The 14,798-nt window shown below is 46.2% G+C and overlaps 1 protein-coding gene across 1 annotated transcript; it reads right to left on the bottom strand.

Annotated features, from left to right (window-relative positions):
• Nucleotides 1-9,558: 9,558 nt before the first annotated feature.
• Nucleotides 9,559-12,431, bottom strand: LOC136511671 (RGG repeats nuclear RNA binding protein A-like). The gene is made up of 6 exons (XM_066505714.1): nt 12,038-12,431; nt 11,347-11,740; nt 11,115-11,259; nt 10,421-10,579; nt 10,279-10,338; nt 9,559-9,962 (listed from the first exon to the last, which is right to left on the bottom strand). Exons 1-6 carry the CDS (start codon nt 12,210-12,212, stop codon nt 9,777-9,779), a joined length of 1,119 nt encoding a protein of 372 aa, XP_066361811.1. The 5' UTR covers nt 12,213-12,431; the 3' UTR covers nt 9,559-9,776.
• Between the last annotated feature and the right edge of the window lie 2,367 nt (nt 12,432-14,798).

The raw sequence follows: 14,798 nt of genomic DNA, 5'->3' as shown, positions 1-14,798 counted from the left end.
GTGAACTACAAGACCGGTGGAAGTCATTGGGTTATTGATAGTGGTTGCACTCAACATATGACCGGTGATCCTCGTATGTTCACCTCACTAGATGAAGAGGTAGATGGACAAGAGAAAATTACATTTGGAGATAACTCAAAGGGCAAGGTTAAAGGATTGGGCAAAGTGGCAATATCAAATGATCATTCCATCTCCAATGTGCTATATGTTGCTTCATTGAGCTTCAACTTGTTATCCGTTGGACAATTGTGTGATCTTGGCTTCCAATGCTTGTTCACCAAGAAGGAGGTTGTTGTATCCAAGGTAGATGACAATCAAGTGATATTCAATGGATTTAGATACAACAACTTATATCTAGTGGACTTCACCTCTGAAGATGCAAATTTAAAGACTTGTCTATTCACCAAAACAACACTCGGGTGGCTATGGCATAGAAGACTTGCTCATGTTGGGATGAGCTCACTCAAGAAGCTTATGAAGAATGATTTGGTGAGAGGGTTGAAGGATGTAAAGTTTGAGAAGGACAAGCTTTGTAGTGCATGTCAAGCCGGCAAGCAAGTTGCAAATACTCATCCAACCAAAGCTTTCATGTCAACCACAAGAGTGCTAGAACTCCTACACATGAATTTATTTGGACCAACAACATACAAGAGTTTAGGAGGGAATCTCTATTGTCTTGTGATTGTTGATGACTATTCAAGGTATACATGGGTATTCTTCCTTCATGACAAATCCAAAGTTGCATCTTGCTTCAAGAAGTTTGCCAAGAGAGCTCAAAATGAATTTGAAGTGAAGCTCAAGAAGATAAGAAGTGACAATGGAAAAGAATTTGACAACACAAATATTGAAGCTTATTGTGATGAAGTTGGGATCAAGCATGAAGTCTCCACAGCTTGTACTCCTCAACAAAATGGTGTAGTTGAGAGGAAGAACCGAACTTTGATGACTCTTGCAAGGACTATGCTTGATGAGTACAACACCCCAGAAGCTCTAAGGGCGGAAGCAATCAACACCGCATGTTATGCATCCAACCGCTTATTCCTTCAAAAGTTCCTTAGCAAGACACCTTATGAGTTGCTCAATGGGAAGAAGCCGGACGTCTCCTTCTTTAGGGTGTTTGGTTGCAAATGCTACATCTACAAGAAGCAGCAACACCTAGGGAAGTTTCAAAGACGTTGTGATATTGGTTTTTTTGTTGGTTACTCATCAAAGTCCAAAGCATATAGTGTATTGAATCATGCCACCGGCTTGGTTGAAGAAACATATGATGTGGAATTTGATGAATCTAATGGCTCCCAAGGAGCACATGAGAATCTTGATGATGTAGGTGATGAACCATTGAGGGAGGCTATGAAGAATATTCTAGTGGAAGACATCAAGCCAAAAGATGATGAAGATGATGCACAAGTCATTGATCAACCTTCTTCATCAAGTGTGCCACAAGATGGTGAAAAAGATAGGAGAGTAGAAAATGAAGATACTCATATCTCCCATGAGCAAATGGTGGTACAAGCACAAGATGTTGATGCTCCACAACCTCCTCCTCAAGTGGTCAATAGAAGAAATACACCTCTCCTATAAGATCATCCACAAGATCTCATCATAGGGAGTCCTTCAAAGGGTGTAATGACTCGATCTCAAAAACTTACTTTATTTATTGCTCATCACTCTTTTGTCTCTTGCTATGAGCCTACCAAGGTAGAAGAAGCTCTTAAAGATCCGGATTGGATTAATGCCATGCATGAAGAGTTGAACAACTTCACTCGCAATGAAGTTTGGACTCTTGAAGAGCGACCAAAAGGTGCAAGAGTCATTGGAACAAAGTGGGTGTTCCGCAACAAGCAAGATGATCAAGGTGTTGTTGTGAGGAACAAGGCAAGACTAGTTGCAAAGGGGTTCTCTCAAGTTAAAGGTTTGGATTTTGGAGAGACCTTTGCACCGGTTGCAAGATTAGAAGCCATCCGTATCCTACTTTCATATGCATCACATCATGAAATGAAACTATATCAAATGGATGTGAAAAGTGCATTTTTAAATGGCTTTATTAATGAACTAGTCTATGTTGATCAACCTCCCGGGTTTGAAGACCCTAGATATCCTAATCATGTTTATAGGTTGTCCAAGGCACTATATGGGCTTAAGCAAGCCCCAAGAGCTTGGTATGAGCACCTTTGGGACTTCCCCGTTGAGAAGGGCTTCACCATTGGGAAGATCGACACCACACTATTCACCAAGAAGCTTGATGGGCATATCTTCATTTGTCAAGTATATGTTGATGATATCATCTTTGGATCAACAAATGAAGACTCATGCAAAGAATTTGGTGAATTGATGTCGAAGAAGTTCGAGATGTCAATGATTGGTGAGCTTACATTCTTTCTTGGTTTTCAAGTCAAGCAAATGAGAGAAGGCATCTTCATCTCTCAAGAGAAATACACAAAAGATCTTCTCAAGAGATTTAAGATGGATGAATGTAAGCCAATCAAGACACCAATGCCTACCAATGGACATCTCGACCTAGATGAGGGAGGTAACCCGGTTGATCAAACTCTCTACCGTTCCATGACTGGTAGCTTGTTATATTTAACCGCATCTAGGCCCGACATCATGTTTAGTGTGTGTATGTGTGCTAGATTTCAAGCTAATCCTAAGGAAACATATTTAATTGCCATAAAAAGAATCCTTAGGTATCTTAAGCATACACCAAGCACTGGCCTTTGGTATCCCAAAGGAGCTATATTTGAATTAATTGGCTATTCCGATTCGGATTACGCCAGATGCAAAGTTGATAGAAAGAGCACATCTGGAGGGTGCCATTTGCTTGGTAGATCACTTGTGTCTTGGTCCTCCAAGAAACAAAATAGTGTGGCTTTGTCCACCGCCGAAGCAGAATACATTGCCGTGGGTGCTTGTTGTGCACAAATATTATACATGAAACAAACTTTGCTAGACTATGGAGTAGTTCTAGAAAAGGTACCTCTTTTGTGCGACAATGAAAGTGTGGTAAAACTTGCAAATAATCCGATTCAACACTCTCGCACCAAGCACATAGATATCCGCCATCACTTTCTAAGAGATCATGTTGCTAAAAATGATATATCACTAGAAGGTGTAAGAACCGAAGATCAATTAGCGGATATCTTCACTAAACCGCTAGATGAGGCTATATTTTGTAGATTGCAGAATGAGCTCAATGTACTTGATTTTAGTAACTTCACTAAAAATTGAGCTTGTGTTGTCCATTGCATTCATTGTAATATACAACATCTTTAATTTTTTGGCAATGCATATAGGGCTTGTCTAACATGGTTAAGATAACCGCCGAAAAGCGTGTGAAGAAGCTTAACCTTGGATCAAACTTGACAAGCAACTAGATTTACTTACAAAGTATTGCATATGCATGGATGTTGTTTTGTTGTTTTGTTCCATTTGCCCTTTTATTGCCTATTTTCTTAAAAAGAATTATAGCCTAAGGTAAAATATTTTGAAAAATATGAGGGTTTGAGAGAGGTCACTCACATCAGTCCCAATTGGTGTTTATTTAGATCTTATTCAAGTTGGGACTTGATTGGGAACAGGCAGCATGAAGGAACATTGATGATTTGATGGAAAATGACCATCGGACGCTGCATCGAACACTGCTGTCCAGCGTCCGGTTAGTTCACAGGAGGTGAACAGAAGCCGAAGGAGTGACCGGACGCTGCGCTTGTGCGTCCGGTCAGGAAGGGATCCAGCGTCCGGTCGTTTGAAGAAGGAACAGGCTGAGCTGACCGGACCCTGCCTGCGTCCGGTCATGGACCATCGGATGCGTCCAGTCGCGATTCCAGGGGAATTGGACCTCTCTAGAATCGACCGGACGCTGGGTGGTAGCGTCCGGCCGCTACCACCGGAGCGTCCGGTCAGTAGAGAACATGCGGAATCAGAACTCTTTCCATGTTTCCTTCTCCGTTATGCATGGGATCTCCTTTTAACCGCCCGTGTCTTTTGTCTCAGTCGTATCCCGTAGCAGTGCCTAACCCTAATTGCCGTAGCCACCGCCTCCGCGCCTGAGAGTCTCCCGCGCCGCCGACATCGCCAGTGCTGCCCTTGCTTGCCTCTGCGCCACCACCGCACGCCCAAGCCGCCAGCCTCGCATGCCACCACGCCTCCCCGCGTGCCCAAGCCACCGCGCGCCACCACAGCGCCGCCTGCAGCGCCTCCCCACTCCTACAACGCCACGCCGTCCTTCCTTCACCGTGCCTATGTCTTCTCCAGTGCTGTCCTCGCTCCACACCGGTAAGGCCCTACTGCCGATTCATCAAATTGCCTAGCTTTAGCGCAACAACCCTAACTTCGCCACATTATCGCTGATCCCCGGCAGATTCTTCGCAGAGCTTCGCGAACCCTAACCCTAGCCGGTTTTGAGGTTTCCCCCGCATGACAAGTCTCTTCTTCTCTCGGATCGTCGGTTCATCAGGTAGAAAGCCCATCGCCTCAATTTCGTACCTACATTGCTTGCTCCCTAGGGTTTTCGCATCTATTAGATATATTGTATTTATTTGTATATCTATCTATTCCATCGTGCAGTGAGTCGGTGCCGTTGAGGTTCTTGTGGCAGTTGTCAGTCAACTCGGAGCCAAGCTCGTGAGTACAGATCGAGGCCAAGCCTCGGGAGTGTCAGTTTGACAGTTGATCTTCGTCAGCGGCAGTTCATCTTCTTGTCAGATCAGATGGCTCGCACGAAGAATGTTGGTGGTGGTCTAGGAGATGATGATCGGAGGCCCCCGCCTCGCCAGCCTGCAGGATCTAAAGGCAAGGCGACAAAGCAGGTCACATCTAAGAAGCGCAAGTACCTCAACGCCGACACAGCGAGAGCAGCAGCAGTTGCTGAGGCCGCAGAGCGCGCCGAGAGAGGAGGTGCTCATAGTGGTGTGGTCATTGTCGATCCGCAGCTCACACCAGCACAGAGGGCAGCAGTTGAGGAGGCTGAGCGTCGTCATGGTGGTCCACCTAGGACTATCATGATGGCAGGACGTTGACTGGCTATTGAGGAGTCTCGACTTCAGGGGGAGTCCCAGCAGGAGTCATAGCAGCAGCCCCCACCAGCAGAGCCTCAGCCAGCTCAGGAGACTCAGGAGGGCTAGCAGGCCGAGGAGACCGAGCCGGCACCCCAGCTACGCCGCTCTGGTCGTACCAGTGCTATAGTTCCACCAAGGCTAGCTACACAGCGCAGGGGTTCACGCCCACCGCCTAGACCACAGGGTCCACCTCCAGTGGTACATCTTGACTTGAGGGCCGCCATGGCCAGGCAGGTTTGGCAGCTGAGGTTTGTTGAGTTTAAGGTATGGTTCCCTCCGAGGAGAGATGAGAGAGCAGCAGAGGGTTTCTATACACCGCTCTAGAAAGATTTCTACAATGCTTATCTCAATAGTGGGACATTCTTCCGATCTCAGAGAGTCTGCAGTATAGAGTCTATTGTGGCAGCAACCGGAGAGCATATCCGCCTCTACTTGTCATATTTGTCGGGGCTGACAGATCTGATTGGTCGGACTAGACTGTATGTACCATCTTGGGTTTAGCAGTTTTATGCTTCGCTCTACGTTGACCCGCAGCATAACTTCATACATTTTGCATTCAACGGCAGAGACTACAGGGTGATGAGTTTCAGGGCCCAGGAGATACTGAGGCTATAGGATCAGCCTATCAGATTGCATGAGGTATGTTATGGACAGCAGGAGCCTCCTAGGCGTCCTCATGGAGGGATGGTGCCCCCTACAGATCTTGTGCACCATTGCTTCAAGGAGCCCTTTGGTGAGGGGTCGAGGAGGAACCCCAGTGACCTTACTCCTACAGCTCGTATGCTAGAGGCTATTATCAGGAGGACACTACTTCCTAGGTTGGGATACAGAGAGGGTCTGACTCGCCTACGGCTCTGGCTCCTCAATGCCCTGATGCAACAGACTGCATTTGATATCTGGGACCTCCTTCTATCAGAGATGGAGGATACTATCGCTGAGGGCTTCAAGGGTCGCAGACAGCTTCCATATGCACATTGGATCACCTTCTTGATGCTTAAGGCTGTGCAGGTTAGGACCCCTGAGATGGTTGCAGAGTACAAGGGTGCTAGCATAGAGTTTCCTGCTTATAACATGGCACAGAGGATCAGGCACAGCACACCACAGGCCCCCACTCAGCCCAGCCGTCGTCCAGATGTTCCAGAGTCAGCAGCTCAGCAGGACGAGATCATCAGAGGCATAGTCGCTACTGAGGAGGAGCAGCTTGAGGCACAGCAGGAGGTGACAGAGTCTAGTGACAGCTCAGATGACGACTATCTGCCGATTCCTCATATGCCTCCATGCAGACATGATGTAGAGGCTGGCAGTTTCAGCTCAGCTCCACCTGCACCACAGACAAACCCCGCTTTGATTGCTATTCTTGAGCGGATGCAGCAGGATCAGGCACGACAGGCTCAGGAGACAGCTACCAACTTTGCACAGTTTTAGGCTCGTCAAGACGAGTTCCAGCGGCAGCAGCACCTCCTTTAGCAGCAGCAGCAGCATATGCATCAGCAGCAGCTTATGGGATTTATGCAGCATGTAGTAACAGCACTTGGGGCCCCACAGCCACAGCTCTCGCCCCAGATTGCTCAGTCTGCCACCACTACGACGACTCTAGCAGTACAGCCCAGTGGGCTTCAGAGTCAGGGACAGCCTCCAGCTCCGTTTGCTTCACCCACAGTTCAGGTGTCCCAGTGGTTGTCCTCTCTAGTGGTTGCCCCGTAGTTCACACCATATCATACAGGCTTCTCATCGGATCAGTCATCCTCGCTATTTGTGTCTGACACGTCAGTCTCCAAGAGTCTTGAAGCATCCTTTAGCGAGTTGACCGGCATGCCTACATCGCCTCATATGCATGCCGCCGGTCCTTCTACAGCAGCTCATATCATTGTGACTACTCAGAGGCTCCCTTCTTCTGTTGCATCTTCAGATCCTACGACAGATATTCTTGTAACTTCACAGGTAGCACCTGCCCCAGCTCAGACCCAGACCACTTCAGCGACACTTCCTGCCATAGAGGGTCAGTCAGTACAGAGCTCAGGGTCAGATGATGATGGCGCTCAGTTCCAGCTTGCCCCTCGGACCTCAGCACCCGGCTCGTCCGCTGCAGCCCCGCCGACCGACACTTAGGTTTCAGCTTATAATCCACGATCGTATATGAGCAAGCGAACAGGCTGCCAATCGCCGAATGAGATTTTGCAGATTTTTCTCGAAATTCAAATGCCTAGTATACTCCTGTACTGATACTACTACGGAATTCAGATGGAGTATAAAAAAGATCATTAAAATTCACATGCCTAGCCTTACCGCTACTGCGTTTTTGCCCTGTTTACCTTGAAGTACTGCATTCGCTCTAAAAACACAAAGTTTTCTAAATTTAATTAAATATATACTTTGAACACATTTTTAGGGCGAAGTTTGTTAATTTGGAACAGATCATGTTAAAAATTTGTGTTGAATAGGTTGCATTTGATCTTTTTTCCAAAAGACGTGCGTTAAAAAATAACCGAACTAATCGTAAAAAAATAATTGGTAGTATGGACTCCGGACCGAACTAGTAACCAAAAAAATTGATATCGTTGGCTTCTGTCTCAGTCTCGGTTAGTTGGTTCGGTCTTCGGTCAATTATGCGTAAGCCTATTCACCAGCATTTTTTCTAGATGGCAGGCATTTAAGATGTCAAAAAGTCAAAAGCATCATCTGGGGACGGAGGGAGCATGTTTTCCTATATAGTTCGCAATATGTATAATACCATTGTACCTTCTACACTTGAATCCTTTGATGGTTATAATACAAGTACGCGATCTCACTACAGTTTGCTGACCGCTCTCACGGAGTACCGCCGTCCCTCCCACCAAAAGGGTCATTTTTTCTTCTTAAAAAGTCAACTAGTACCCTACTTGTAACATCGGTAGGCAGGCCTATACAAGTACTCGTAGTACTAGTAGTATAGGACTATCTCTATACTATTATTACTAGAAAATATAAAAATGGAATAGAAATCGAAATGGAGTATACTACTAGTACTCCGTATTGTGATATGTGGCCTGTGGCGGCTGTGGACCGGTGGTTGCGTGATTGCGTCTGGAGGTGGAGGGAGATTGAAACGGTGCAGGCCACAGTGTGGGGCAGGCGGAGGAGCCGAGACGCGTCCTCGTCCGCCTCCCGCGACGACGTGTGAGTGTGACTCAACGCGTCCTATGCTCCTGTTCCTGCGGGCTGCTTCGCAAATCCAGCCACGCGTCCCGAGGGGGCGCATGCAGCAGCCGCACGCCTCAGTCCACAGTCCGCCTATCCGCAGTCCACAGTCCCGAGGGGGCGAGTAGTGTATCCACTGTTGTATCGGGTATCCTAAGCGGCCATGATGCAGGTCTAATGTCTCTGCATGCCGTGGGCTCCAAAATGTAACAGCAGTAATGAAAGCCATCAAGGGAAAGCGGCGTCATGTGATCTGCCACTGCCATCTGGCTCATGTCCTCCGCTGCAAGAAAAAAATCATTTTCCAAAGCCAAATCATTTCCACGAGCAGGCGATGTGCTAGCCCATCACGTCGCATTGATCCCAGCGGCCGCTCTCTGTTCTTCTCCGTCGCGCCGTGATGGATGGCGCGACGATGCCGTGTCAAGATGGATAGTGCGGCAGAGCTTGCCACGTCACCGGTCAGCGTCTTGGTCGTCGTCACGTCAGCCCTTTCGTCGCGCCACCATGTATGGCGCGGCACTAGCATTTTGCCGTGCCATGACAATAGGCACGGTAAAAAATGTTAGATTTGAAAATAAAAAATAAACAATGTTAGATTTATAAATTAGTTTAAAAAAGTGTTAAAATTAAAAAAAATATTCCCGATGGATAAGGACGCCGGGGGAGGAGCACTACTGGGGCGGGAAAGGAGGACGCCACCGCTGGCCAGGGTGGCAGCCATGGCCGCATGTTGGAGTGGGGCAGGACGTGAGCGGAGAAAGGATATGAATGGGGAGGAGGAAGGAGAGATAAGATTTTCTTCAGTAGCGAGCGGCCCGGGACCGTCCGTCCGGTAATTGTATCGTTATCTCATTCAGAAAGGACCTGCCCAGTAAGAGGACCCGAAGATCACTTTCGTAGACCTCCTGGCTGGTAACGACCAGCCGCCGCAACGGCAAGGGCGAAGGGACGTACGAGATCTTGTACTGGAAGTCACGGATTCCACCGCACTTCAGCTACTCCCTCCGTCCCATTGAGTTTATCGCTCGAGAACCAGGATTATGAGGAGGCATAGTTTTTAAACAATAAACTCAATGGGACGGAGAGAGTACATTTGTACATGTGAGATCCGTCATATGTAGACGCGCACACCATAGCATATGTGTTGGGCTGGTTGTGTGATATTACCGTGTATAACCGATGGCATACCTGTGTCGTATACATGTGCCATAGAAACAGTCACGAAATCACAGTTCTACTGCAGATTTTCCTTAGTACATTACTGTTAAGACAATCGATAAAGGGGCTTTCCAGAAAAAACTGCAAATATAGCCACAGAACAGAAACAAAGCTGGGTACCTCATGACTGGTTCTCGAGTAAAACGGCAAATTGCCTAACAAAATTCGGACAGACAACTCTGATATACAAAGTCGACTCACAGCTGGGAATAAACAACATGTGACACCATTATGTCTGATTAGCAATGGAGCAGTAATCTGCGAAACAGAACCCGACTTTGACAGCAAAGATGATATGTGTTTTTCAGGTACCAGATGTGTTCACTTCCCACCAAGCGAAGGAAACTGGGATTGGTCCTCAATTGCGGGAGCAGCTGGTGGAGCGCGATAGCCTCCAACATATCCCCCTCTGAACCCTCCACGGTCTCCACGGCCCCTGCCACGCCCACGCCCGCCATAGTACCTTTCTCCTTCAGCAGGCTTCAAAAACTCATTGATGCTCACCGACTGGGAGAAAAAAAAAAGAAATAAGTGAATCATCCCCTCATTAGCAGTAGATATACAGTAAGAAAGAGTGAACCCAGTGATCTGATTGAATGCACAAGCAGGAGAAATCGCTATAGCACAGTTATAGCCACAGGACAAAGGAATGGCAAATGAATCCAAGAGAGTAAATTTTATTGTGTTCATGGAGTTCAAAAAAGACAGTGGGCTACACCATAATTAACTGGCTATTGTCAATTTCACCAATGTGGAAATAAAAAAATAGCATTTTTCAGCAGCTTGATATGAGGAAATCAGAACAGTTAGAGAGATGCAAGACCTTCTTTGCGCGTTCATCACGTTCAGCATTTTCTTTCTTCAGAGCATCCTTATCAGAACCCTGCCAAGAAAATAATAATCAAGCTTGGACATCTCCATGAGATTATAAGAGCAGAAAAGATCAAGGCATAATGACGACTTACCAGCTTTACGAAAAATTCATCATTTCCTTTCTTGTTTGCAAGTGGCTGCATAGACTGCAGGTCCCTATCAACTTCAACCTTCCTCTCTTCAGTCTTAAGGGCAAGAAGTGCCTTCCGCTTTTCCTCCCTTATTTTCTCAAACTCCTCAAGAGTCATCTCCTACATCATCAAAAAATTTGGTCAGGCGATCATCAACATGGAAACACATATCAGTACACTAATGAGTATGGAAAGTTCCTTATGGGAAACAGGTGTCGTGATCACCAGGCTTGAAACTGCCCATATAGAATAAAGATGTGCATAAGAAAATATTAAAACTGTTGCAAATTTGAAGTCAAATAACTGCACTGGATTACGTTACTGCTGCTGGTGCAAATCACCTGTTATAGCAACTCATACAGCTATTGAGTCTACCTTACTGATATAGCCCTATGAATATCACAAGCAAGCTATACAATGAGTGTCCCCTAAGATGGCCACATGTGAGGAAAGGGAACCTCAAAGTTTCCAGAAAACTTGTCTGTTACACACATTTTCATCAGCTCCATGAATGTGGCAGGTTGTTCTTGAAATGTTAAATAACCGGATAAGATCCACATGTTAATTTCAAATTAATTCAATATCAAACAAAAAAGCAAGTTCACAACAAAATCATAGCATTTAGGTCATAAGATCAAAGCAAGCAAAAGTATACCTTATCCTCTTCCTTCTCTTCTTCCTCATTAGCTGTGGCATCCTTGTTCTCCTTGTTCTCCTCCGCCTGTGGAGTATCCTCCGGTGCACCCTGCTTCTCAGGAACAGGGGCCTTCTCATCCAGCTTCAGGCCTTCCTCAGTTTCCCTGGTCATCCAAACAGCACAAGTTGTTAGTTCTATCTTCACAAATGTGCACCTCAACATCTTATACAACAAAACATAGCTACCTTACCGGGCGATAATTTCATCAGTGGTAGTTCCCCAGTTCCCACGGCCTGAACCCTCGCGCTTCATTTCAAACCCACGGCCAGTACCGCTATGGCGTTCATAGGGCCTCCGAGGTGGCCTCTCAGAATCATCACCAAATTCACCATCACGGTATCCACCCCGCCGACCTCCGCCACCGCCACGGTAGGGTGGACGAGGGCCCCTCTCTCTATCCTGGGCGCCTTCTTCGCCTCCAGCTCTGGCACCTCCTCCAGCACCGTATCCTCCCTGAAACCCATTAGCATCTTCGCTGCCATAGTCGCGGTTCTGACCATATCCTCGCCCTCCTCTGCCACGACCACGTTCGCCGCGCCCATAACCTCCACGGGAGGGAGCACCACCACTGCGGGACTCCTTCACTGAAACATTTAGAGCATAAGCATTCCGTGCAAAAAAATCTATTTTTTGGCGGCTGAATTGGCTAAAATCGGACTAACTGTTTCGAACATCAAAGGTAATACTACTCCGATTGTGACTGAAGGTAGTATTTCTTAAGATGGCATCCGAATTAATGTATCGCCTATGCTAATCAGCAGTATATCATAAAATTGTTCAGGATAAAAAAAACACTATTTTCATAGTCCACGTCTCAGGATGAGGATAAAAACTCTATTAAACCCCAGATCCAACAACCACGCAACCGAACCCGAACTCACCGGCCTGGGCGGGGGGAGCGGGCTTGGTTGGCAACTTGGCGGGGGCTGGCTGCGCGCCCGCCGCTTGCTTCTTCGCCTCGGCCTTCTGCTTCGCTGCCGCGGCGGCGGCCAGCAGCTGCGTGGGGTCGTCGTTGTCGTCGGCGCCAAGGAGTTCGAAGGGATTGATGGTCGCCATGGAGACGGCGGAGGCGAAGGTCACACACTACACTCGCGTACTTGTAGGTGGGGACTGGGGAACTGACCCTTCTGGCTACAAGACCCGCCTGCCGGACCTCATCGCCATGGCTCTGCCAAGGTCAAGGAGCTGGAGGCGGCTAAGGTTTCGGCGGCGGCGGACCGGAGGCAGCTGATGGAGACGAAGAGAGGGGGAGAAATGTGTGAGGACGTACAAACCCTAGCCGCATTTCTAGTCCCCCCAGTCCTACTGCGCGAGCCCATATCCTTTCGCCATCGATTGGGCGCCCGAAATGACCTCTCTACCCTCGTTCTAATGGGCATTCGGTGGCCTAGTTGTGTGGCACGATGGGTACTTTCGGGATTCCGGGCTTCGTGGGTCCGCGGGATTTGATTCTGCAACCGTGGGCGAGGGGCGGCTGTTGCCCGCGGCCGTGAGATTGCAATCGAGCGGCTGAGATTGCTCGCCGCGTGCCGGAACGGGGGGCCTCGGCTGTCGGTGTAGAAGGATTTTCCGCGGCCGTGCTCCGTGATGACGGTATTATGGTGCAATCCAGCCAGTTTAGCATAGAACATCGGTTCTTCCACATGAAATTCCAAGTTTCGCACGACGAGTCGACGAGAGAAAGACGATCAGCGTTTGGCTGTGGCTTATCGTAAACGATCGTAAATTTTTAGTCGGAACAATATTTTTCTCTCACACAAACCAGCCAGCAGTACTTCTTCACGAACCAACAACGATACGAACCAGCCAACCGAACAGGCTGAATTATAATTCTGGTCAAAAGGTTATACGAAGAGTCTAAAAGCATGAACAAATAGACACCATTACTTTCCTTGAGATAGTCCATAACCCAATCAACCTTACTGTGTATGATAGATTAGAGTAAATGTCTAAATCTGTCTCACCCCTGAACTTAGTCATAGTTGACTACTTAACCCGTCAGCAATGAAACTATTAGGTATCTATCACAAAATATTCTAAACGACCTTTGTAGCGTTTTAGAGGCAACTAGCAAACATGTTTGTGAATTGCAACATGACGTATAATCCGTTGCACAATGTCCATATGCCAATAATAATGAGATAGTTATTTTTGTTGGATTTCTTTAGGGTTGGTTCAATTTAGATTAAAAGAATTCCAAGGCTCATATCAAATGTCAGTGTAATAAAAAATTAATCATGTATGGAAAATTGACTTAACCTAAATAGATAGTTATTATCTACGCCTATTGCGAGTTTAAAAGGTCGAATGTAAGCTATACACCTACACACATGCCATGAAGTGAATGAGCTTATAGGGGTGGCCAAACCATGACATGATTGGTTTTGCAGCTACAAACTCTTCGAGAAAAGAGTCTGTGAGAGACGACATAGGGAGAAGAGTGACAGACAAAAGAAATAAATATTTGTTCTTTAATATTATCAGGAATAGATTTTACCTACATAGCACACAATGAGGATTATGACACAGAATGATTCCAAGGTAACGTATATAAGTCAACGACCACCGTATCGAGGTTAGCAAGGAAAAATATTTGATTTGCTTTTTGACATGATAAGACATGCACAAGGGAAGAGATTGAAGGTTTGTCAAGCTCATCTTATCAAGGGCGACTTGAGCATAGCTTAGCTCGTTATGTTCCATGTGGTGGAACCTGCCCATCTGATTTTAAGTCCTCGACTTAACACTGATACTCGTATTTTTCGGGATCTATTCTATGATTTAACGGCACTATTCTTTCGATGCTAGACTTCGTTAATCTTGAGATTTGTTGGTCCAACTCAATTCTTCAGATGTGCTTATAGAAGTAGGGTGTAAGTGCATGAGTTCAGATGGGATGAGTGTACACTCGTGTATATCTCGTGTATATGAGTGTCTGTGTCTATACTCGGTCTTGCTAAAAAAAACTTATCTTATCAGGACAATGGAGATGTCGGTGGCAATAATGGCTTGGCTAGTAGAATTGTGAATGAAGAAATTTGATGTAACGATTAGAGGAGATTGGAGGTGAGGAAAACACTGATATACACGACTCTCTAAATTGTGGGGCGTGTACTGATCCCACATCATCACCGCGAGTAGCGCTACGTAGGTAAGCCATGTTTAAAACCACTAAACATGGGTTATATCAATGGTTTTTGATACTTAAGGGGGAAGCATCCTTTGATTTTCTAGGCAACGAATTAAGCCAACCTAGCTTAAATAGATGAAAAGTGTAGTAGATTTATTCCATAATAGATTGCACTTTTCCGAAGCAATTTCATTGTCTTACATAAACAACGACATGGTCACATGTTATGTGAAAATAGAAACATCCTCATAACTCAAAATGATCAAACATTGAGCACACGTATATATGCATTGCACTTTGATCGTTAGCGGTCAAGATCTTTTTGACAAATGTTGTATCTTTTTTGAAACAAGTAAGGAAGTATCGAGTTTACAAAGACATTACTTCGCGTCCAATTCTATCTGCTTGATTTGTTAACTTATATATATATATATATATATATATATATATATATATATATATATATATATACACACACACACACAACAATACTTATATTTAGTGATCGGATG

This window comes from Miscanthus floridulus, chromosome 16, assembly GCF_019320115.1.
Source record: "Miscanthus floridulus cultivar M001 chromosome 16, ASM1932011v1, whole genome shotgun sequence".
Classification (NCBI taxonomy): Eukaryota; Viridiplantae; Streptophyta; class Magnoliopsida; order Poales; family Poaceae; genus Miscanthus; species Miscanthus floridulus.
This window is presented reverse-complemented; position numbering and strand designations above follow the sequence as displayed.